Source organism: Leptosomus discolor, chromosome 3 (genome assembly GCF_034619465.1).
Source record: "Leptosomus discolor isolate bLepDis1 chromosome 3, bLepDis1.hap2, whole genome shotgun sequence".
NCBI lineage: Eukaryota > Metazoa > Chordata > Aves > Leptosomiformes > Leptosomidae > Leptosomus > Leptosomus discolor.
In genome coordinates, this window is record NC_141393.1 from 7,612,972 (window position 1) to 7,637,873 (window position 24,902).

The 24,902-nt window shown below is 44.1% G+C and overlaps 1 protein-coding gene across 1 annotated transcript in view; it reads left to right on the plus strand.

Annotated features, from left to right (window-relative positions):
* The window catches only part of SYT16 (synaptotagmin 16), a 41,613-nt gene extending 17,619 nt beyond the window's left edge, over nt 1-23,994 (plus strand). Inside the window, exons 2-5 of the mRNA XM_086462980.1 lie at nt 4,648-4,901; nt 8,813-9,256; nt 10,324-10,513; nt 23,681-23,994. Of these exons, the coding sequence (XP_086319106.1) occupies nt 4,648-4,901; nt 8,813-9,256; nt 10,324-10,513; nt 23,681-23,994 (1,202 nt within the window). The remainder of the gene's footprint in view (nt 1-4,647; nt 4,902-8,812; nt 9,257-10,323; nt 10,514-23,680) is intronic.
* Nucleotides 23,995-24,902: the final 908 nt, after the last annotated feature.

Here is a 24,902-nt window from a genome sequence, read left to right on the forward strand (position 1 = left end):
CTGCTGTGTGGTGTGTGCTTTGATGGATGGCCCACTGTTTATAATGTGTATTAGACATTGGCTTGCTAATTAAATGCCTTAAGGAGCGGCTGTACCCATTCAGTCTCAGTAAATTTGTGTAATTTCTGTTATTTTATTTCTTGCTGACATTCTTATGTTTACTTCTTTCTGTTTTCTGACTTTGTAGAGAAGAATGGGAGTAATGGCAAAAAATCAAATTACTTTCTACCCTCACTCAAGAGTTTCAGGTCAGGGCAGAGGCAAGACAATGAGGGCTCTCGATTTCAGGACTAGGTCTGCCAGATGGGAGAATGAGGAGGAGAAAAGATGGGGTTTGCATTTCAGAAGGGAATGAGAAGAGCACTCACTCGGAATTTGAGAGATCTGAATTTGGATCCCTCTTTCTTCCCGAAGGACCATCTCCCATGTCTCAGAAGAGGACCATAATTACAAAACTCTGAGGTGCTCTCAGACTTCTCTGTTGAAGTGCCCATGCTTGAAACATTTTACTGCAAGGCAGAATGTGAGACCGTTCATAGTTGAAAAAAGAGGATAAAGTAATTGTCCTAGTCTCTGAGCTGTTGAATTGAAAGAGCAGCCAAGGAGAGGGGCAGGGACTTCTGCACACCTCCAGGAAATGTTTCCTGAGTATAATCCCCATTGCCTTTGGATTTTTTTTTTTGGTGGAGCAAGTATGAGTCAGAAACAGCATATTTGCTGCTAAAGCCAAACATAGAATTTCTTCTACTTGAAGAGATTTGGGCTTTTTGTTCTAGAAAGAGGGATTGTGTAGATCTTGGCTTGGGTTGCAAGGGACCTTTAAAGATCTTCTAGTCCAACCCCCCTGCCATGATCAGGTTGCTCAAAGCCCCATCCAACCTGACTTTGAACACTTCCAATGATGGGGCATCCACAACTTCCTCTGGTGTCTTGGTTTGAAAGACAGGTGTCTGCTGAGGAAGGCAGGAGCCTCCCTTGAAATGGAAAATGCAACCCCCTTCCCTCCAAATTATTATAATGTTGAAATTAAGGGGCCTTCAGGCAAAGATATGGGGAATAGGAATAACAGTTCTTTACTAATATATATATATATATATAACTCAAGGCAGAAAAAAAAAAAAGGCAACCCACTGGTTTACACTGACAGTGTCAGAAAATACAACCTGACACCCTGTTAGGGTGGCAGTAGCAGTCCGATAAGATGCTGGCTGCAGTCCTCCTGAAGCGATGGGTGTAGTTCTGTTGAAGCAGCGATCTTGTTAAAGGGTCTGGTCTTCCTCCGAAGGTCCAGTGGTAGGTAGGTAGCTCTTGTCCTCTGGAACTCCAGTGGGGGGAAAAACTCCTCTGGGAATCCAGTGGAAGAAGGCTGCTAGCGTGTTCGAGATCTCAGTTTTTATTTAGCATGGACTGCTTGGCTCCTTCCCCCCGGGCGGAGCATCTCACAATGGGATGGGGAGTCCTGAGGCAGTTCCTTGATGGGCCATTAACAGGAGATAGCCCAGGAGCGAGTTATCGATGGGTCAGGCGATAAGGCATTGTTGTGCCCGTTAACAGGAGATAGTCCAGAGGGGGGAGGCAGGGAGCACCGCCCCACCTGGTCTCAACAGCTCCTGAAGATGGTAATAGAATACTTTTTTTTTTATTTGGGCACATCTTACACTGTAACCTGGGACATCTGGTCAACTTGTTCCAGTGTTTTACCACCTCATAGTAAAGAATTTCTTCCTTATATCCCATCTAAACCTATCCTCTTTCAGTTTAAAATGACTACCCCTTGTCCTGTCACGACAGGCCCTGATAAAAAGTCTCTCTCCATCTTTCTTATAAGCCCACTTTAAGCACTGAGAGGCAGCAATAAGGTCTCCCCAGAGCCTTCTCTTCTCCAGGCTGTCCCATAGGGGATGTGTCCCAGCCCTCTGACCATTTTCATGGCCCTCCTTCAGACCTGCTCTAACAGGTCTACGTCTTTCTTGTGCTGGGAGTCCTGTAGCTGGATGCAGTACTCTGGTGGAGTCTTGCCAGAGCAGAGTAGAGGGGGAGAATCATCTCCCTCAACCTGCTGGCCACACTTCTTTTGATGCAGCCCAGGTTACGGTTGGCCTTCTGGGCTGTAAGCACACATTACTGGCTCATATGCAATTTTTATCCACCAGTAGCCCCAAGTCCTCCTCTGCAGGACTACTCTCAAACAATTCATCCCCCAGTCTGTACTGATGTTGGGGATTGCCCTGACCCAGGTGTAGGACCTTGCACTTGGCCTTGTTGAACTTCATGAGGTTCACACTGGCCCACTTCTCAAGCTTGTCAAAGTCCCTCTGGATGGCATCCCTTCCCTCAAGTGTACCAGCTGCGCCACTCAGCTTAATGTCATGTGCAAACGTGCTGAGGGTGCACTCAATCTCACTGTCTATGTCATTTGTAAAGATACTGAACAGTACTGGTCCCGGTATGGATCCCCGAGGGACACCGGTTGTTACTGATCTGCATTTGGACATTAAGCCATTGACTGCAACTCTTTGTCTGAGGCCATGCAGGCAACTCCTCATCCATCAGGTAGTCCATCCATCAAATCCATATCCCTCTGATTTAGTGACAAGGATGTTGTGTGGGGCCATGTTGAAGGCCTTACAGCAGTCAAGTTAGATGAGATCTGTTTCTCTTCCCTAACCCACCAAGGCAGTCGCTTCATCGTAGGCAGCCACCACCTTAGTCAGGCAGGGCTTACCATTTGTGAAGCCATACTGACTGTGTCTAATCACCTTCCTGTCACCTGTATGTGTTGACATATCTTCCAGGGAGATTTTTTCCATGATCTTACTGAGCACAGAGGTGAGGCTGACTGATTAGTTCCCAGGGTCTTCCTTTTTACCGTTTTATGGTGTGAAATTGGTGTGAATTTCCCCTTTTTCTGGTCCCTGGGGGCTTCGCCTGACTGCTGTGACTTTTCAAGTATGATGGAGAACAGCTTAGCAACTACATCAGCCAGTCCCCTCAGGACCCTGGATTGTATCTCATCAGGTATAGCGGACTTGTGTATGTTCAGGTCCCTCAGAAAGTCTCAAACCTGGTGTTCTCCTACAATGGGTGGGACTTCATTCCTGCACTCCCTGCCTTGAGATTCAGGGCCTCAAGAGATGTGGGACAAGCAGTTGCCAGTGAAAACTGAGGCAAAAAAGTTGTTGCGTACCTCAGCCTTCTCCATGTCAGTTGTCACCAGGTTCTCGGTCTAATTTATCAGGTGGGGAATGAAAACATTGATTCATCTAAACCAAAACAAATAGTTTTCTATTAAATACAGTAGTTAATACTAATTTTTAAAGATCTGAGTTGGAGACCAAATTTGAAAAAAAAGGATTCTTCTATAGTAATGACCTTCTTGAGAACAAACCTACGGTTTTGAGAACAAACAAGCAGGGGGCCCTGCTTGGGCATAGGGGTGGATAAGATGACCTCTACAGAGGTCCCTTTCAACCTCAACTATTCTGTGAAAGCTTTAAAGCGCGAATATCTGTGTTTGCAAAAGAAGTCGTTCTGTTTTCATTACTGCCATCGGCTATCTGGAAGCACAGCTTGTTTTCTTTCACTGTAGAGTGCTCCTTGCTTATTTGAGAGATGGAGGCCGAGTCTAGCTCTTTGTGTTCCGAAAGCAAGGCCTGACATCAGATGCATTAGGAGGAGAAAGGTCCCTGGTTTTCTTCTGAAAGTGCTTGCAGAACACATTCAAGGCCATGTCATGATGTTTTTTTCATCTGTGTCCCTGCACATTTAATTGTCTGTGTCGCTCCACCCAGAGAGCTCGCACTGATGCCTTCAAGTAGAGAAAAGCACCCTGTGTTCAAATAGAGACTTCAGTGGTGCAGAAGAAGGAATCTGTGGTCTGAAGGAGAGAAGATTCTTTTACTGTCATTAATGAACCTTACTTTAGCCTACGGAGTCAGTGTGTAGGATCAGATGAGTTAAAACTAATAAAAGCAGGCAGGAAATTAAGGAACACATCTGCCCTCTGTTGCCTTTGGGACAATTTAGCCCAAACATGAGATTTGAAGATTCCTAGTTGGCTTGTGGGGCCGGTCATGTGCACCCAAGCTCTCAGGGATAGACGATAGGGTCGTGGTGGCACTCTTGTTATCTCCATGAAACTCCTTTCCTCACCAGCGCCATGCCCTTTAAGGCAATGCTAACTCCTGTCCTTTCCTCCTTCTTCTCCTCCTGCATGGAAGAAAATTGCTGATACCTGTTCATCAGGCCTATGCTGTGCTTTTCTGTAATTTGTCTGACCTGTGTTTTCATGGGAGTGATTGCTTTGGGGCCGCAAAGTGGCCCCAAGGCACTTGAATATCCCAAACGCTTCATTGGTAATTGCATTTGGTGGTTAGCTTCTTCCAGTAAAGGTAACCGGTTTCTCAGTTCAGTAAGAGGTGAGAAACAGCCATATCCACCCCATCAAATGCTGATTTATATAGGATTTGTTGTTTTAGAAGTTCAGTGCTGCAGTACTCGGAAGTAGAAATGTCTCTTACATACACTAGAGATAAGGGCAAAAAAAAAAAAAGAGGAAAAAAGGAAAGAAAGGCACATTTTGGGAGGTAGAGGGGGAGGAATTTATTCTAATCCCTCTGAAATTATTTTCTTGCTGAAAATTGTTAGATCTGGATGGACTAAGCCAACTGAGTTACCAAGACAACCTATCCTATCGTGAAGATGACCACATATCTGTTGATTCAAGAACAACTGAGAGTAGGGGCGCTGGACAGCATAAAGCACCTAGGATGGAGTCTGGTATTGCTGATGGCATTAGACAGCAAGCCACAGAAGGACATTTGGAAATGGAGACAGCATTTACCAACCAGGGATTTGAAGTAAATGGTGCTACTGACAACTCATCGGCTTGGACCCCTGAGGTATGGTGAATTGTCATTTATTATACACGGTGGAAGCTTTTTGAAGGACATTGGGGGCCAAAAAATGTTAGAGGAGAAATTAAATGAAAAATTGATCAGCACAGCACAAGGTATGTGTGCATGTGTACATGAACATACACCCCTCTGTGCGTGCTTCCCTTTTTTCTGGTATTTCACCTCTTGCTACTAATGCTAATTCAGAGAAGCTGTTTTATTGCTTGATTTCTGACTGCAGTCTCTGAACTGAAATTGGAGCCATTAGCTGCCTGACAGCATTTGCTATCATTTAGCAAAGAGCACTCTTATGTGCAGGGTGTGTGTCTAGGGACACGGTATGTGGTCACTGGGTCAGATCTGTGCCTCTTTTTGCAGGTGGTTTCTATGGCTTAGACAATGGGAAGCATCTGGAAAGCTGGAGGCAGCTGTTAGGGGTGGCCCGTGACTTGGCCAAATGACCATCTCTCTGGTCCCCATTGATAACAGGCATCCTTCCAGGGAAAAAAGAGAGCCTGAGGTTGGAGCTCCTCATCTTTCCCTTAGTTCTACATCTTTATTTCGAAGCCTCAAGAAAACATTACAGATTTTGAGGCATTGTAAACACCTGATGACTTAGCCTCCCTCTTTTCTCTCATAATCTTTCTGTGTTATGTGTTAGTTTTCATTATTATTTTACTACAAGATTAAATTTCCAGAAAAATATCAGGCTGCATCAGACGTATTAAAAGAACAACAGAAAGGTCACATCTTCTGTCTGAGTTAAAAGAGACTGTTCTTCAGCTGTGGAAATTAATACCTCCATCACACTCTGAGCAACAAGGCTTTGAGGGAAAAGTTCCTTTCCTCAGAGTATGTTGCCTACAGCCAGTTAAAGAGATGGAAAGCAGCTCCTCCAGCCCTAAGGAGTGTTTTGAACAGCATTTTGGTTTGCTGCACAATCCAGTCCCACGAAATACTACACAGCACATGGGAACTCCACGTGGCAGCAGCCCTGCCCTCTCTTTGCTGTGTGCCTTTGACATGCACTGTTGGTCTGCCCATCTGAGACTCGTTTCTCCTTTTCCACATTTGATGTACACTGCCATGGTTCACATGGGCCGCAATGTCTCCAGTGTCCTCTTATATTTCTTTGGAATACATCTCTCATTTTGCTTCTGGTATCTGTATTTTAAAAATGCAAAGAATGGTTATAGCATCAGGGGGCAGATACGCCCAAGTCCCAGCTTATCTACTACAAGCAGCTTCTCATCTAAAGGTATTGTGTGGATTAATGAAAGACTTTTTATTGCAAGAACTAAATGTTCTGACATGCCAGAAATGTCCAAGTGCTATTATGCTCCACTCAAAGGACCTTTCTTTAGAGACAAAAATGATAATTTTATGCCCCTGCAGTGGAACCACAAGTACCATTTCAAGCCTTGTCCATAATTAGCTGCTCTTTCAGGTTTCTCTGGCAGAAATGGACTTATTTTACCTAGTGAAGTGGATATCGGCTGTCCTGAACGACCGGGTTAGACATACAGTATTAATCAGTATATATGGCTTGACCTCTCAACAACTGTACTGATGACGTATCTAAAACCCACACTTTCCTTGGATTCAGTTTAAGTGTCTGTATAACCAATACCTTCATAAAGGACTCATAGCACCAGCTGAGCTCTGAAAGCCAAGGGGAATTCTGTCAATGACTTCCACAGAAAGAAGACTGAGTGTCCATAAGCTTTGTGTACTGAAAACCTGTGCAGGGGTGAGCCCCGGGTAGCACAGTGCTCTCTGAAGTGGCCAGCCCATGAGGTCTTTAAAGCTTGGTTGTCCATGGAAAGGTCACTGCCACAGAGTTTGGCATTTCTCTTTCCCTCTCTGCCTCCAGTTCATGCGGTTTTCTCTGCAGTGGGTGTGGCCACAGCTATAGTATCACAATTTGAGATTTCTTGAAATCCATATCCTTTATAGCTGTTCTGTCAAAAACTGGATAGCTGACCTTCAGTCTGCCCTACGCTCTGCCAGAAGATGAGGTACTCAGCCCTGTTGGGGCAGGAAGGAGCCTCTTGGATCTTCATACCTGTGGGTTTATGATGGCACATAGGAGTTCATATTCTCCAGCTCAGGGATGTAGATGAAAGCAAAGTTATGCTGCAAGAACAGCTGTGTCCACACTTCAGCAGCAGTTCTCAAATGTGTCTTGATTCCATCTCCTCAATAGCAAATGCACAGATGAAACTGGGGAGGGATGAACATGTGGAGGGAAACATGAATCAAGCATAATCCCGTTACGTTTTGTTCTTAAATATTATTTCATCAACCAAACAGAAATAACTTGACAGCTACACAGCAGCACTTAACATTTGCATAACGTCATATTCTCTCCAGGCAACCTGGCCTGCCTTGCATTTTGTCTTTGCAGCCTGCTGTTCATACAGAAAGGCATTTTTATGGGCAACCAGGTTATTTTGTGTGCTGTCCAAGCTGTGATTTTTCTGTCTTTGACATTGCTTCTGCAAGACATGTGACAGCAGGTCTCCGTCACTAATGTGCACACATGGACTTTTGTATTCACGTGCACGAATCTTAAACACCTATGAAAACAGGAAGAGCTGGAGCTTTGCACATCATGGCAGATAAATCTAAGCATTTGAAAAGTAGATTGACAGGCAGTAGATAGAAATTTTGAGGTTTGTCCGAGGTCTTGTTTGAGATGCATACCACCCTAGACACTTCTGAAGGGAATTACGTCAGAAGTCCTATGGCCCATCATCTGTACTCTAAACAATAAGATTCCTGTGTTGAAAAGAAGTGTTACTTGAAATGCAAAAGAAGATAAATGTTTGAGGAGGAGGGTGACTCAGACTGCTAGTGACAGGCCTTAATTCACCTTCTGGCTATTAACTGAAAATCTTTCCCTAGTACAGTGTATACTCATGTTTAAATACAAATCATTGATCACTATAGCAACCCCTTTACCACATGAAGTACGTTCTAGCTCTAAGATAAAAAAGCACTTTTGAACAGAAACGCACACGCCCACTCATCAAAAGGTAAGGTGAGCATCCCTGGTTTTTATCTTGTTTTGTCAAGATGATTTTTGTTTTAAGAGTAGGTGAAAGATTGTGTGTGAATAGGTCTGTGCATGCTTTGATTGTTTATGTTGAATTTTTGGTCTGAATGTATTAGTATCCAGACTGAACAGAAGGAACAGATGCTTCTCTTGGGAGGTTTAAAAAGGGAATAAAGAATCAATATGTATTTAATCAGACTGTTTTTCTCAATTATCATTGCTTTAGCTGTAGGAAAAGTATTGAATTATAGGGTAGATTCTAGAAATGGAATTTCCATTCTGCAAGAAATTCTGACATGGTGACTTCCACTCCCATCAAATTGAACACAGTACTTAATTTTTTAAGTTCCAGCAAAACAAAATACCTGAAAAGTTAGCAGGTTTAACTGAATTGTTTGATTTCAGTAATGTAAGAAGATCTATTTTGAAAAAATTCCAGTGTATGTTCAAAGTAATAGGTTACGCTGTTTTTTTTTTTTAACCAAATGAAGTCACAAAGTTTTATTAATGACTCAAAATCGACATGAATGAAATTTTAAAAACCTCTTTGTTTAGTTTTTCCCTATGTAGAATTTTTGCCAAATTAACAGTCTCCTGCAAAACATTTAAATATTGATGAAACTTTTTGTTGGAAATGTTTCAACAAGTGCTGTTGCTTACTAGATTGTATGGGGAATATTACACAAAATCAGGCAATTAACTGTCACTGGCCTTTTGAGAAACAGTGAGATCCTTACTTTGCAGAGCAACTGCCTATGCTTGCAAGAACAAGTGAGGAGAACAATTTTTTTAAACAGAGTTGGGATCACAGAGGCAGTTGAACTCTAAGGGAGGTTTTACTTCTTGCTTCTCTTTGTAGGAACATAGTGAAGTGATCAGTGTACCAGCTCATCATGGTGCTCATGAGCCCATCTGTAAATGTGGTGATCTAGATGTCATCTTCAACTATAAAGCCTCAAGTCAAAAGCTGGTAGTTACTATCTTGGAGGCCAGGGATATCCCAGACAAAGACCGCAGTGGTGTGAACACCTGGCAAGTGCACACAGTCCTGATGCCTAGCAAGAAACAGAGGGGTAAGACGAGTGTTCAGAGAGGACCCATCCCCATGTTCAAGGATAAAATTACCTTCAGTAAGCTGGAGCCAGAGGAGTTAAGCAGCCACGCCATTCGTTTCCGCCTCTACGCGGTGCACAAGATGATTGGAGAGAAGATGATGGGAGAGCAGTTGTTCTACCTGAGCAACATCAGCCAGGAAGGAGAAGTGAAGGTGACGTTGGTCTTGGAGCCAAGGAGTAACTTGAGAGTAAGTTTGATGAAAGAAATACGGAGTCCATAAAATTGTTCATCTGGTGAATGGGGACCAGCTCTACCTGTTATCTTTCATTCAGGGCTGTTAGGAGTCAACTGGTGGATCTGTTTTACTGTCATTTAAAAAGTTATCAGTAAGGGCAAGCACAGGGCATGTCTTCCCTACACAAAGCTGTGCCTTATTAGCAACAGCTAAGCTAGCAAACTTACATGTAATCATGTGGATGTACTACATCTACACAAGTCATCAAATGCTGTGCCATGCAGAAATAGAAGATGGGTCCTGGAACCACCAAGGCTAATTATATCTTAATTTCAATAAGGACAGTAGTCCTTGTGCACCATTACTTTGGTGGACCTGTACTACTGCCAGTGCAAGAGCTACCTCCTTTGGCGCTAGCTACTGGTTTGTGGACCGCTGTGTTGTGCAGTTCCCATGTTACTAGAAATGCTTAGTAATGTTCCTTTTCATGACAGATGGAAGTGGAGAGGTGGGTCACGTAAGAAGGAACTGGCTGTGTTGCTTCATAGTCTTCCATGCACAGCACAGTTGTATCCAGCTTTGGCTATGCCAATCAATTTGTGTAGATGAGCTCTGTCATGATTCATTGTCTACAGAAAGCTCAGCGAGAGGCTGTGCACATGAAATGAATAAAACATCATGCTCTGGGTGAAGAGGGTATAGAGAGAACATCATGGTAGCAAGGAAAAAAAGTAAGCAAATACATGGTACGTGACCAAAAAAAACCAAGCTGCAAAATGCATTCCATCCAAAAGTTGCTGTCAAGGAGATTTACTGTGCATTTGATGTAGTAGGATGTATGCTTGTCTCGGAGGCTTTGATTTACGATGGTGATAACACGTTACACAGAGTTCCTCATCTTTAAAGAGAAAGTTCAGAGATGTTTTCGTGAAAGTGATGCTCTGATTCTTCTGGTGCCCCATCATAATTCATTCTTAGTCATTGTCATTTCTTAAGAGAGATCTTACTAAACAAGATATAAATTAAGGGAGGGTGGTGGTGTATGTCCTGATGAGACTTTCAGTGCTCTTTCCCTGCAGAGTGCAGACTCTCAGCTTAGTCTGTCAGCAATCTCTCACAGTGATAGCGCTTCTTCAACACAGTCCCTGTCACATGGAGGGGTGCCAGAGCTGCTCGTGGGATTGTCGTACAATGCCACTACGGGGCGGCTGTCAGTGGAGATGATCAAAGGCAGTCATTTCCGAAACCTCGCAATTAATAGGCCACCTGGTAAGTACTTTCACTGCTATTAAATAACGCCATTGAGTCAAAATTTGCTTTTTATTTTCCTCCTCAAGATATTCAATTATGTCATTTCTGAGCTCAGTTTCCTTGCAGAGTATCTGATTGAAAATTAAAAGTATTATTTCAAATACATGTGCTGGTAAAATTTACAGTGTAGTTGGAGGCAATCATATGAAGACACAGCTGACGGGACAGTAATACCTGAATGTCTCTTTTATTGCATACTCCTTCACAACATCTGATTATGGCAAAAGTGCTGTTATACCCAAAGCATAGAGTAATTCTCAGCAGATCCATAAAATAAAAAGAAGTGCTTTTCAAGTGATTATGTGTTAACATGTGATCTACAGAGGTCCTGCCTAGTGCCATTAAGTGTTTCCCAGGGCTATACTTTGTTTAGTTCCCTTGCTGTGCTGCTGAGCGGTAGGTGACCTGGTGCTTTAGGCTCTTTGGGGATCCTGCTGCTGTGAATTCTCTGCTGCTGCACAAGAAAATCTGCAAAAAGATTTGAAAGTTGTTCTTCTGGGTCACAGCAGTTGAGTTCCCTTCCTCCAATACCTAAAGGAAAAAATGGAAATTGCCTTACAGTAGGTTTGGTTAGTCCCTGAGCTGTAGTTAGTCCTTGAGATGGATGGTGGCTGGACGGTGCGGATGCCCACAGTATAGATGGGGTCACGCAGCCATAGTGCCTGGTGTTATCTGCTTTGCTGCTGGGGTGCCTCGTTCAGGGCTTGAATGGCAGTGCTGTATTCATCTCATATTGTCCTTTTGCCTCCTGTCTGAAACCAGCAGCTAGTGGCAATGTGAAATAACATTTTGTTTGTTTGTTGGTGTGTTTGCTTTTTGTGATGTCGTTGCCTGCCTGTCAGAGGTGATAACCCTTGACAGTTCCTTGCGTTCACGGGACTTGACGTAGTGTCTCCAGCGTGCAAAATGCTAAGATTGCCTTTGCAAGATGCTGTGCTCTTTGGCCCAGAGCTAGCAAAATATTTATGTAATATTTCACTATATGGACGTGAAAACTTAAGTTTCCACTAAACTATTCTTCAGTACATTACAGAAATAATCTGTGTCATCAGTCAGCCCTTGAGAATTAAGGGCAAGTCTTGCAACAGTGAAACACATGACCCCAGTCTATGTAGGCCTAGCTAGTCTTGTATTAGCTGTGGCAACACAGGTCTCCCTGTGAGTTACTTAAAGACATGTTCTTGGTTGCCTGTACATATTTTATTAAAAGGTTTCAAGTTGGGACCTTTCTAATAATTTAAAACAAAGGTAGACTAAGACAAGAGTCTTACCACATGCTCTAGCAAGCAAGCTCGCCTGTGTTTATGTATGCTGCAGTGTAGATACATCCTAAAGTTTTATTCTCAGAAATGAAATTAAAGTAGTCCTGATATAGGTCCAAGTTAATTTGCTGCATTTTTTTTCTGGTATGTTTTAGTGTATCTACCTGGAGTATTGGAGCTTTGTCTCTTAGTTGCCTGAAGATGTGGATCATGCAGAGATTCTTTTCTTAAATCAGGTCCTGCACAAGTTGTCTTGTGTCTGGCTGGGTCAGGCATCTGTAATGCCCACTGTTTTCCCATACTGAAATGTCTTCACTGCATAGAACTTAAATAATTGCCTTCCAGCTTACTACCTGTAATATCATGACCAAATTACTGACATTTTTGGTATTCTTCTAACGAATGTCTTTCTGGGTGCAAGTTGTATAGCTCCGTGCATTGCAGTAAGCTGAGCAACCCTATGACTCCTTCTCTGTGAGTGCTGGGGAGTTGTGTCTGTCCCATTTCTGGCCTCCGGTGAAATGGGATTTGGCAGATGAGTTCTGTGTGCACAGGTTAGCTTTCAGCACGGGAAAGTTTAGCTGCCTTGATTAGATGTCCTATTCAGCTTTTTAGCTGATGGGCACACAGGAGTGCAGTAGCTTGGCTGGCAACATCATTAAACCTGAGAAGGATTTTGTGTCTGTTGATGAGATGAGAGTGGGAGCAGGATATGAGGAAAAAAAAAAAAGGCATTCCTTTAGGGAGCTTTCATTTTAAATTCTGCCTGAATTTTCCATTTCTGTGTTTGTAGGGCTTCAGATAAACCTAGTTAAATAATTTTGTTATGCTAGCCAAAGTCTTCTGCCATCTAAACTAATAGTCCTGACATCGTTTCATAACAGTTCTTCCATCTTTGCTATTAGGGCTATCTTGAGTTGCTTCTTCACATCCTTTCTGTATCCAGATCAACTTTAGCACTGTCAGACCAGTATCCCTCAGTGTTAGATCAGTTATTAGGTGAAACATGGAAATTCATAAATGATTACAGGCAAATTCCAAACCTATCACAATCTGCTTCTTTTATTCCAAGTCAAATTGTTTCTTCTCTATTTTGCATTGTTCTACTGCGCCTGTGAAGTTTGCAGTAACGTGGTGAGAAAAAGAAAAGCCAGTGAAGCAGAAATTGAAGGAAGTTAAAAAGAAGGAAGAAAACTAGTGCTTGTCTCAGGTACTGGAGTAGCATTTCACTGATAACTCTGCAGGCACTGCAGAGGAGTGCTGTGAGGTCCGATCGTTACTGTCTGAAACATGCTGGTGGCTGAATGAGATGCTCGATAAGTCTTTCGCTAGGTGAAAACTAAAACTGCTATCTCCCTTTCTGGAGGGTGAGCAAATAGCCCTTGTGTTTTCTCAAATACGTCCTATCTGTGGTTCTGTTGTTTGAGGCTCAGAGGGAGTGATTTATTTCTTTAAGGTATCATGGGGGTTTCAGCTATAATAGCGCTTTGGGACACTGAAATACCAAGCCCAAACTGCTATTCAGGGCAGCCATTTATGGCAAGACTGAGAGAAGTCAATGGGCAGAATCCATCTCCATTCCCAGCCCTGCGTGCACAGAGCCTATACAGTACCCTTATGTGGTCCTGTCACAGCCCAGTGGCTTTAGTGTTGGCTGCTGCTGATACCTGCAGCTATGGGGATGTTAAGACAGTCTTGCATGACATCAGATTCTCTAGCTGTGCTTTCTGCCTGCCTTGACCCTCTTCTCTGCCACCTGGGATCCTGCACAGGTGAGCTCAGCATCTTGTGCAGTGTGCATGCTCCCTCCTTGGCATCCTTGCACAGAGATTTCACTGTGCAGAAGGAACTGACTGGGCCATTGGTGATTTTAGGGGTTAAAAACTGCAGAGGCTAAACCAGTGGGTTTCTGGAGAAGGAAAGGAAGATTGTGCACACCGCGGTTTTTCCTGGGCACATCCTCTCCTTCGCTTAAACCTTTAAATGGCGTGCAGTGTGTTAAGCTGAGTCAGGTAAATATCGAAGTCATGGGTGCTTACATGGGTAATAAGTGGGTTAGGAAACAGCTGGACAGCTTACAGAGACTTAAATCTTGCAGGCAGTGTCTTCTCTTCAGGTCGCATATGCAGGATTTAAGGATAATTTGGTCAAGGATAAGTGTCCAGGTATTGTTCTGGGGAACATGCTGAATTATAGGCCTGAGTGTACAATCACTGATCACACAAATAGATCCATTATCACTCAAAGCACTTAAGAGCACTCAAGAGTAGAGCTGCAGCATCGGACTGTAAATTATCAGTGTGTGCAAAAAAGCCTCATGCAGAAAACCATCTACGGTTTGTCGGTTGTGGACACCCTAGGTATTTTAGTGCTAATGGTTTGTGTGCTGTGCACCTCATTCTCTTTGGTTCTTGTAAAAATCATTAATCTGTGCTGGCATTTTGTAGGGGTTTGTATTTTGGTCTGTGGTGTTGTATCTTCTTAGAACAAAACCCAGTGTGTTCATTTAAAGGATGTTTACTACAAAAAAAGTAATAAGAGAAGCCTACACTACTAGCGGATGTGTCTTTAAAAATTTATAACCAGTTACATACCATGCACATGGTAGTAGTACCTTGGGATTGTAGTGATGGACCAGGAATCATTTGTGCTAGTCAGTGTATAAACATGCAACAGAGATGGTCTCTGCTCCCATGAAGTTTAACCTTCATCAGCTGCTCTGCTGAGTGCAGCTGTCTCTGCTCTAATCCAGCCTTCATTCCTTCCCCTTTTACATTTCTTTTGGGGTTTATGTCTGTATGTAATGCAATTTGAGAGAGACTATTGTAAAGATATTCCCTCTCCAAAGAAAGGTCCTCCAAGCTTTTCAGCAGCTGTGGAATTAATCACATATAATAATTACATCAGTACATGATCATTACTATACCACCAGCGTATTAACCCCACTAAACAAATACAATAGCATTAATGCTGGAAAAGACAGGAGGGAGAGAACAAGCTATCAGGATTTCTGTTGGGAATAGGAGAAATTATTGAAGTAAAGACTTGTCTGAAAACAAACATCAGCTCTGGGGGCCCCAGCATAAGACAGACATGGAGCTGCTTGAGCGGGTCCAGAGGAGGGCCACGAAGATGATCGGGGGCTGGAGCATCTCCCCTATGAGGACAGGCTGAGAGCTGGGGCTGTTCAGCCTGGAGAAGAGGTTTGAGCAGCCCAGCCTAGTGGAAGGTGTCCCTGCCCATGGCAGAGGGGTTGGAACTACATGGTCTTTAAAGTCCCTTCCAACCCAAACCATTCTATGATTCTGTGGTGATTCTACGATCTACCTGAGCCATGGATAACAATGCCAAGAAGTACAGAAGATGTTCTATAAAAATTAGAATCCTTACACAGTATTCATTGCTCTGGTATCAGAGTGCTTGAAAGCCATTAGTGGATTTTATTTTATCAACTTGTTTGTGAGGGAAGGAAATTTACTATCCCTGTTTCATTCCTGGAGAACTAAGGCACATGTTAATTTGTTTAATATCTCCTAATCAGACCAGGAAACCAAATTTAAAAATTAACTTTTAACCTGCATATCTTGCTTTGAACAGGGAACTTGCTTGAGCTCCTAAAGCTTTGTAATTCATACTTCCATCTCACCAGTAATAGAAGGGTGTTCTGTACCAGGGTGAGCTGGGGCGAATTCAGTCCTCCAGAGAGCTTGGTTAACAAAGCAGTAGAGGGGCTGGGCAGCTACTTGCTGCCGAGTACTTGCCAGTTGGTCACAGTAAGCTTGTACAAGACCATCTCTCCTTCTGCATCTTTTCATTGCCCATCCTTGAATATAGCCTGAATAAACTTACAATAAGATCATCTGAGAAAGTTTTGTTCAGAGTGATAAAAATGAGGCCAGCTGCAAGGAGCCCCAGAAGGATGTCTTAGTAGTGAGCAGCTGGGCAGTGAGGTGGAAGATGAAGTGTGGATGAATGCAAGGTATTGTATGGGGGCAGGGGTGGAATTCAAACTTAATCTGGATGAACTCAGAGCCACTTCTGAGTGAAACATTAGGCTTATAGTAAATAGCCACAGGAAAATGTCCGCTCAAGGATCATCAGTAGTAGAGTAGTGAAAAAAAAAATAAAGGTTAGAAATATACACAGGACAAAATGAAAAATTGGTATTTGACTGTAATGAATACTGTGTAGAGTTCTGGCTCCCTCTATTCAAATAGAGTTTGGCAGAACTGGAAAGATGTGGTGAGGAGTGTTGGAGACAGCCAGGGGTGTGGGAACAGCTTCCAGTAAGCTGCAGCTGAATAGACTGCACCTCCTATGCTGCTGTGACAAAGGGAGCCAGGGGAAGATTTCACAGGGGTCCATGAAATCATAAGTGTCATTGGCAGAGTGAATTGGCAACAGTTACTCATTGTATCTCCTGATACAAAACCAAAGGATCATAAAATGAAGCGAGGAGGTATGGGGTCCTGAAGAGGAGACAGCTCTTCAGCTACGCTACTGAGCCTGAGCTGCTCGCTGCAGAACATCATGGATGTTAGAAGTCTGCTTGAATTTGGTACAGCACAGGGCAAGTTCACGAAGAAAAATCCACTGAGGACCATTAAATACAAAGACACTGCCTCTGACTGAGGAAGTTCTTGAGTCACAAATTGCTGGAGACTGGGAGAGTATTTGGGAGAGAATCAGCATATGCTATATTTGCCATATTTTTATAGACTTACTAAGGTGTGTGATATTGGGTACTGTTGGGTGGATGAACTGGCTGGGTACAGCTCTTGCCACCACATGTGAGACCTGGGACTGATTAGGCTTAGAGAAGCAAGTCACATAACAATGGACTTTCAAGGAGCAATTGTGAGATTTTGGTGAGGGATGTTCTGTGATAATTAGACATGCAGTGATAGTGTGCTGTTATCCAGTAACGTTTTCAATGGTATTATATTTTTTTTTCCCCTCCCAAAACAAGCAGGAGACACAGCCATTGCTTCCAGGGTAGAACTCCCCTAGTTCCAAATTTCAGTTGGAGCTGTATGTTTAGTTCAAGTCTGCTCTAGAGAGCTCTATTTACAGGAGATCTGATGACAGACTTGTATAATAAAGCCATGCCTGTGGGCTCCACTGCTGGAGCTGAGAAAAGCTGGGCGTAAGCGTCCTTACATCATGCCACTACGTTGCTGTTGCTGAGAAGGTGTGCATTCATGCTTTCTGATACACTCTCTGTTAAAGTTCCCACCCCCTCTCTGAGGCAGTAGCAATGCATAAAGCCCAATGTATGTTGTTGAAAGTGTTGAAATGCCTTTATTAGAGGAGAGTTACCTTGTGCATCTGGAGAGGTGTCTGTATTCTGCTTTAGCTGTGTAAGCCCTGACTAAAGCCGCACCTCCTCAGGGCTGGAGAGTGCAGGGAGCTGATAAGCTGGCTCCTAAGCTTGACATGTCCCAGGTGAGGGCTGGCACTGTAAAATGGAGTGGACATAGGGTGTGTTGTCAGCAGAGGAGGATCACCAAGGAACTGAGCTCGGAGGCTCTCTGGAAGCAGCTTTCCTTCCCGAGACCCCTGGGCATTGCTTCCAGTGAACCCTTGTCTGCTGCCCCTCTGCAGCCAGTCTCCTTGCGTGAAACAAGTCATCGATACTGGCAATTCCCTCTCCTAAGGCCAAACGGGGCTTCCAGGGATCAGTGCACTCCTTTCTGCTGCATTTGAAATTAAAGGTGCTGCTGGTCTGTTCTGTGGTGGCTCACATGTCATGAAGGTTGCCAGATCCCAGCTTCTCCGTTGCTTGAAAGCTGCCAGCCACAGGAGAGGGGATCTGAGCAGCAGAGACTTGGTGGAATAGGAGAAGAAAAGTTGGCTCCTCAGCAACTCAGTAGGCAGCTCTTGGCTCTTGTATGATTTATGGAGAAGGCCATGAGCTGCTTCTGGCCTAATCCAGACTTTCACAAGGTGGGGTTGGGAAAAAAAAGCTTGGGTCTAATTCTCCTCCCTGCTCTTTTCCCAATCCAGCTGCAGTGAGCCAGGTTCAGAGTATTTCTGCCCCACTGGTGGTTTAATGGGAAAGTAAAGCCATGACTAATGGAGCAAGGGCCTTCTGGGTCTCTAACTGAGACCTTGCGTTGAGCTGTGCTGTACAGAGTAGCACAGAGTTGAGCTCTGGGGCTGCTTTGCCACGCAATGCTGCCATTTATTATGTAGGCTAGGAGCGTGGGCATGCCAGCTGGGTGAAATTAAGCTCTAGGCCCAAGGCTTTATTTTACTGCGGCTGTTATTAGTCTGGATTGCAGCATGCTGACATGGTTATACTGCTTTTGGAAATGAGCTAGCTTGCCTGGAGCGCGGGTGGGAAAGTCCATACAGCACTGTGGTGTGCCCTGCTGTCAACAGACTCAAGGGGCCGGCAGTCTTTGGTTGTTTATTTCCTTTCTAAATATAAATTCAAGCAGGGGGTTAGACGCTTTTGTATGTGCAGTGTTTTTGTTCATGGGTCAGCTTTATTAGTAATGGTGGAGCTCAGGGTAAATGAAAGCAGAATACACGCCATGGTCCCTGCTCCAAAACCAGGAATATATTAATAATAGTTGATTATTCTGCTGAGTTGTCATTATCAGTTACTTCCCTTAGAAGGATGATGACAGAAATGGGTCATTAGAAGAATCGCGGATAAACTGATTGCCTTTGCAGATGAGCTCTCAAGAGGTGTTTTATGGTCGGGGCAGTGTTGATGGAGGCAGAGCAGTCTGCACGAGGAGAGGTTTGGCCAAACCTCTGAAGTAAGATTATGCAGTGCCAGCCCAAAATACATCTGGCTTCTTGCAGCATTCCTCGATTTAGTGCTTTTCACTCAGGTGAAAATGCAGAGCTGCCGATATTTTATGTATACGTGAACATTGTTCAATCCACCCATACCAGAGATGAAAGATGAGTTTAGAGTAAAAATGATCTGTAGCAAGAACTTCTGTTCCAAAGGCTATATGGAAAGGAGAGCCTGGTGTATGCAGTGCTAAAATTGGTCTCAGCAAAATCAGACTTTTTCTTGCTTCTTCACAGACTTTTGTGTAACCGTGGGGAAGCTGCAGTCTCAGACACTCCCAGATGTTTAGTGGTCTCGCTTTTCTTCATGTCAGTGAGATAGGTGCCTAAATAGAAGGTGAGCACTCAGGCATTTTAAAGAATGTAAGCCTTAATCTCTCTTCTTCTTTTGTGCTTGACAGAGGTGGCATGAAAGTAAATACACTGAAGTGCATAGAGTGCTGAGATGCCACAGTAATGAGGCCATTACTGAATCTGAGCGTGTAATTAAATGGAAAATGTTTGCCTTCATAATGAATAGATGCTCTCACACATACTATCCTCAGTAAATTTTCAAGTTCATCCTTGCCTTTCACTGTGTATCTGGGGATGGATTTTCTTTGCCAAAGCTGATTGGAGGAGAGAGCTTTCCATCTCAGAGGACCGGACTGGACCACAAGGAGAACTAGGAAGTGTTTTCAGATGAGACATTTAAAAAGATGCTGCAAGGAGCACAATGCAGTAAGGGCAAACCACAATCTTAAAATGTAGGTAGTGAAGCAGAATAACAGCTCAGCCTCATACATACCAGCTCTGCAAACCAAATCTTCAGATGCTAAATATATTATCCACACCTACTCTTTTATTTCAGTTCAGGCAAGCTTGATTCTTTTGGCTCATAAAATACATCCAGTGGAATAAATTTGAGAAGACTTAGAAGCCTGATTTAGTTGTCACTTACACTGGTTTTGTGCCTCTGTTTACGTGGGTATGAATAGAGCTCCTGGTATTAGCTCTGCCCTGAGCGTAGTCACCTTCCAGCCTGCAAGTTCTCGCCTGATCCAGACGATATATGCAGAATTCCCACCGACCTTGGTACTGTATAGACAGGATCTTGGTGCAGAATTATGTAACAGATCTGCTGTGTATTAAAGAAAAAGCCTAATTTTCTGACTTTGATCTCTGTTGGGTTTAAGTCATTGGTCGTGCGATGCTCGGTTTTCTTTAAAGCCAGCTGTATTACTCCTCACTTGCAAAAGTTGAGGCCTCAGTCAGGGATGTGACATCCTAGAGTTTATGGCTGCAGAAAACCCATCCATTCATTGCCTGGAAAATTAACTGGGACATCCTGAAACAGCACCCTATGATGTGTTTTAGCTGTGGCACTTGCTTTAGTGTTTAAATCTAAATCATCTGTAATGGGATCATTGTCTATGTGGTGGGTTGACCCTGGCTGGCTGCCAGGTGCCACCAAAGCCTCTCTATCACTCCCCTCCTCAACTGGACAGGGGAGAGAAAATGTAACAAAAGGCTTGTGGGTTGAGATAAGGACAAGGAGAGATCACTCACTCATTGCCGTCATGGGCAAAACAGACTTGACTTGGGGTAATTAGTTTAATTTATTACCAATCAAAACAGAGAAGGGTAACAAAAGATAAACTCAAATCTTAAAAACACCTTCGCCCCACTCCTCCCTTCTTCCATGGCTTAACTTTATTCCTGATTTCTGTACCTCCTCCCCCTGAGCGGCACAGGGGAATGGGATTACAGTCAGTTCATCGCACATTGTCTCTGCTGCTCCTTCCTCCTCAGGGGGAGGACTCCTCACACTCTTCCCCTGCTCCAGTGTGGGGTCCCTCCCACCAGAGACAGTCTTCCACGAACTTCTCCGACGTGAGTCCTTCCCACGGGTTGCAGTTCTTCATGAACTACTCCAGTGTGGGTCCCTTCCACAGAGTGCAGTCCTTCAGGAACAGACTGCTCCAGCATGGGTCCCCCACAGGGTCACAAGTCCTGCCAGCAAACCTGCTGCAGCCTGGGCTCCTCTCTTCATGGGTCCACAAGTCCTGCCAGAAGTCTAGCACGGGTTTCACATGGGGTCACAGCCTCCTTTGGGCATCCACCTGCTCTGGCATGGGGTTCTCCACAGCTGCAGGTGGATATCTACTGCACCATTAACCTCTGTGGGCTGCAGGGGGACAGCCTGCCTCACCATGGTCTTCACCAAAGGTTGCAGAGGAATCACTGCTTCAGTGCCTGGAGCACTTCCTCCACCTCCTTCTTCACTGACTTGGAGGTTGCAGAGTTGTTTCTGTCACATATTCTCACTCCTCTCTCCAGCTGAAATTGCTCCTGTGCAGTAATGTTTTTTCCCTTTCTTAAATACATTATCCCAGAGGCACTACTACTGTTGCTGATGGGCTCGGCCTTGGCCAGCAGCAGGTCCAGCTTGGAGCCGGCTGGCATTGACTCCATCGGACACAGGGGAAGCTTCTAGGAGCTTCTCACAGAAGCCACCCCTGTAGCCCCACAGCTACCAAAGCCTTGCCATCCAAACCCAGTACAGTCTACTAGGCCACTGCTGAATTAGGCCATATGCTTCTTTGGTGGTATTGATTATAAATGGGTTTACCCCTTTAGGGTCTGCTCAAATGAATGTTCCTGCAGTTAGGTGTGATGAATCCTACCTGAGCTGCCAGTGCTGGCAGCAGTCAGAAGGAAGGATGCTAGGAAATCTAGACCTCAGTCCTCTCCCCATCTTCTCAGAAAAAGAGATACAGGCATGTGTGGGTGACCTTTCTTTCAAGTAGCATGGGAAGATAAGCTAAAAAAGTACTTCATCTGCTGTTAGTTATGTTGCGCATTGCCATGCTCAGGTGGGATAGTTGTGAGGGTGTTTGTAGCAGTCCTTGGCTGCGTACTGCTTCTCTGCTCTGCCCATCCTCTGCCCCAGTACAGCCAGGGAAACCCTCCCAGGGGCTGCTCCATGCCTCAGCTCTGCCCTTGCTGACCGTTCCCAGCCCCTACTGTGATCCCAATCAAATGCCCTCACCCTCAGCAAAGTAGTTCTCAGAGGGCAGTGGGGAAAGCGATATGACACCAAGGACATATCTAGAGAAAAACAGAGGTATTGGGCACTCTATTTAGCACTCACTCTCTCTTGTGTGTCAGCAGAAACAAGCTCCTTCAGCTTTCTGCCTGTAGATGAGATTGGTTTGGGAAATGCACTGAAATTATGTAGAAAATGTAAGCTTTCAGTTTGAAAGAAAAATTTTAAAATTCAAGCAGGGAATTGTACTAATTAAGCTGCTTGTTTTTATTTAAAAATCAGCCTGACAGAGATTTTTCACTATTTTGAAAACCTCTCCTCACAAAAAGCAGAGTGAATACATTAAAAAAATCCATAAAACTCCTGCTCCCCACTTATCTTTGATTCTGGGGAGTTCCCCTCAGCCTCAGACCAGCAGCAAGGACTTCCACATGAGGAATGCTTCTGTGTGCATTATGGTTTGTCAGTGCAAAGCAAAATGACATCTCTACAAGTACTGCAAGAGATTGTGTCTGGTAGTTATCTTGCACGGTTTCACATTGAGTCAAGCTAGAAGAGAGCATCCTCTCTTGGGCTTTGTGTTTCTGATGGGTCTAAAGTTGTTACAGATTTCAGTCCCTCAGCACCACCAACATTGAATATTACTGTGGGCATTAATCCACCTCTTGATAAAGCAGTTCTTTCCTTCCCAGATACAACAGGAAACTGTTTCATGTCAGAGCTCTGCTTTTCTGTCTAATGAGTAGGTCTTTGTTGGCAAGGTCTACTTCATCTCCAGGGTTATGCTGGGAGCCAGGCTGTCACCCCCAGCTAATGGCTGGACTGAACTTTCCCCGCAGTAACTTGATAGCTGTGCAGCTGTGCAGGCTCACAATTTGCTCCTCGATTGTCAGTCTCCTGACAGCTTTTTCAGGGGAACAGTTTGAGAAGAGCGGAAAGCCCTGCTTTGGAGACACAGAAGTGTTTTCACACCTGAAGTGTAATTTCACACCTTGTGTTGCTCAGTAGATAAGTGCGTAAAATAGCACATCAAACGGGAACAGAAGAGGATAGACATGCTGTAGACAAGAGATGGAGGCTTGTTATTTATTTCCTATCTTCAGCACGCTCTGAAATACTACTCATTTGCAGAAACCCAGGCACGGATTGCAAAAGGGTTAGGAAGGGACTTTTCTAGCCAAGTGATCTGTTACCATCACATGCAGAGCAAGGTGAAAACATACATTGAGCTGGGTCTGTGGAGCATTGTGACCACAGAGCTCTGCTGGAGACCACAGTGTTAGCGACCACATAACATACAGGAGGCAGCAAGAGTTTTAAGCATGGATTTACAAGAATATGGACTTGGACCGTCTCTTCCCTGTATCTACTAAGGATTTTTACCCCTTGTATTGACTTAAATAGTGGATAAAATTGACCTTGAGTCCACCAAAAAAATAAGATGAGAATTTGGAAAGAGCCTTGAAACTATCACGTGAGATCAAATCATTTCACTATGTATGCAGTTTCCTTTCCCTCTTATTCAGGACCCTTTTTGATTGCTATCTCAAATAATAGGTCATAGAGGCATTCTTCCAAAGGAGAGTGGTGGAGAGGCAAGTGCAGCCCAGGGAAGCCCTGGTAAGACAGCCCCAAACAAAGCTTGATTGTGGGGGGGAAGAAGGGAAGGTGAAGACACATAATTTGATGTGGAGAATCCATAGAGATGCTCATAGTTTTGGGTAGTCTTAGGTTTGCTAGGCTTGGGAACCAGATTTCCTGCTCTTTCCAAGAGAGTAGGGCTGAAACACGCATCAGTTTCCTTTTTCTCCACAGCTGAATATGAGGAAATCCAAGATGTGCTGTCACCTGCTGCTTCTCATCCCACAGATTTTACTAGGGAGAGCAGTCCAGACCTCCTCTGTTATTCATTGCAGACAAAGCTGCTCTATTTGGAGGGGGGTTTTGGGTGTTTTTTGACTGCTTGCAGTTTTCATTTAGTCTGTCACCTGTGCCAAACATATTATTTCTCTTTTTTTGTCCTAGACACCTACGGAAAGCTCTGCCTGCTCAACTCTGTGGGTCAGGAGATGTCTCGCTGCAAGACCTCCATCCGTCGAGGACAGCCCAACCCTGTCTACAAGGAAACTTTCATCTTCCAAGTTGCCCTCTTCCAGCTCTCTGATGTCACGCTGATGATCTCCGTGTACAACAGACGCAGCATGAAGCGCAAAGAGATGATTGGCTGGATTTCTATGGGTCAGAATAGCAGCGGAGAGGAAGAGCAAAGTCATTGGCAGGAAATGAAGGAATCGAAGGGGACGCAGGTCTGCAGGTGGCACACACTACTGGAGTCCTAGCAGTTACCAGGGCAGCCTGCGGGTCCTGGGACTATGGGCTGTCTTCCTTTGTTCTCAGTCAGCAGAAAACAACTATCCCATGGCAAGCACCGTGCTCTGGCAGGTCACCTACACTTTAACCTGACTTCTCAGTGTCAGCAGTCATGGGTATTAAAGGTGGCAAGGCCTGGGAAGCAAGTTCAGTTCTTGTCCTTCCAGGTTGTTGTGCATTTTCTGCATCCAAATAATTAACCCTAGGGAGAAGCAATGGGAATCCCTACAAAATCCTTTCCTTGGTCATTGTCTTGCTCATTTTGTCATAGGCTTAATCAGCACAGACTGATTTTGATGCTGTTTTCTTCTGGGGTGAACTCTCTTTTCCCTCCCTCTCCTTGTTTATGTTAATGAAGTTTGAAAATATTCTTGACACGCAGATAGCTCACAGAAAGGCTAACCTGCATGCAGATCACATTTTCTCCCTTTTATTGTCATGTTTCTAAATCCTAGAAATAAGCGTTTGATACCACTGTAGACTGGATGATATATTTTTCAGGCAGCATGGGAAAGCACTGTTGAATTCTCGGTCAACTTTTAAGTGCCTAGACATTACTACTGTTCTCTTGTTCTAGCAATTGATATTGCAACTAAACACTACCAATATTTTTAATTAGGCATCCCGTGCACTTGTTAGCCTGCATTGCCATAGGTTTGCATGAGAAATAACTAGCATCTGTTTTATATTGCAATCATACAATGCATGTTTAGATGCTTACTTGAAGTTCATGGCTTCTGTCATCACTAATACCAAAAAAAGACCAGAACAAGCTGCACATCCACCTTTGTGCCTGAATCACTCTTCTCTGCATCGTTGTTTTGCCCATGTGTTACTTTGGTTTTTAGAAGTGAGGTTCATTCAGAAAAGCATTTCT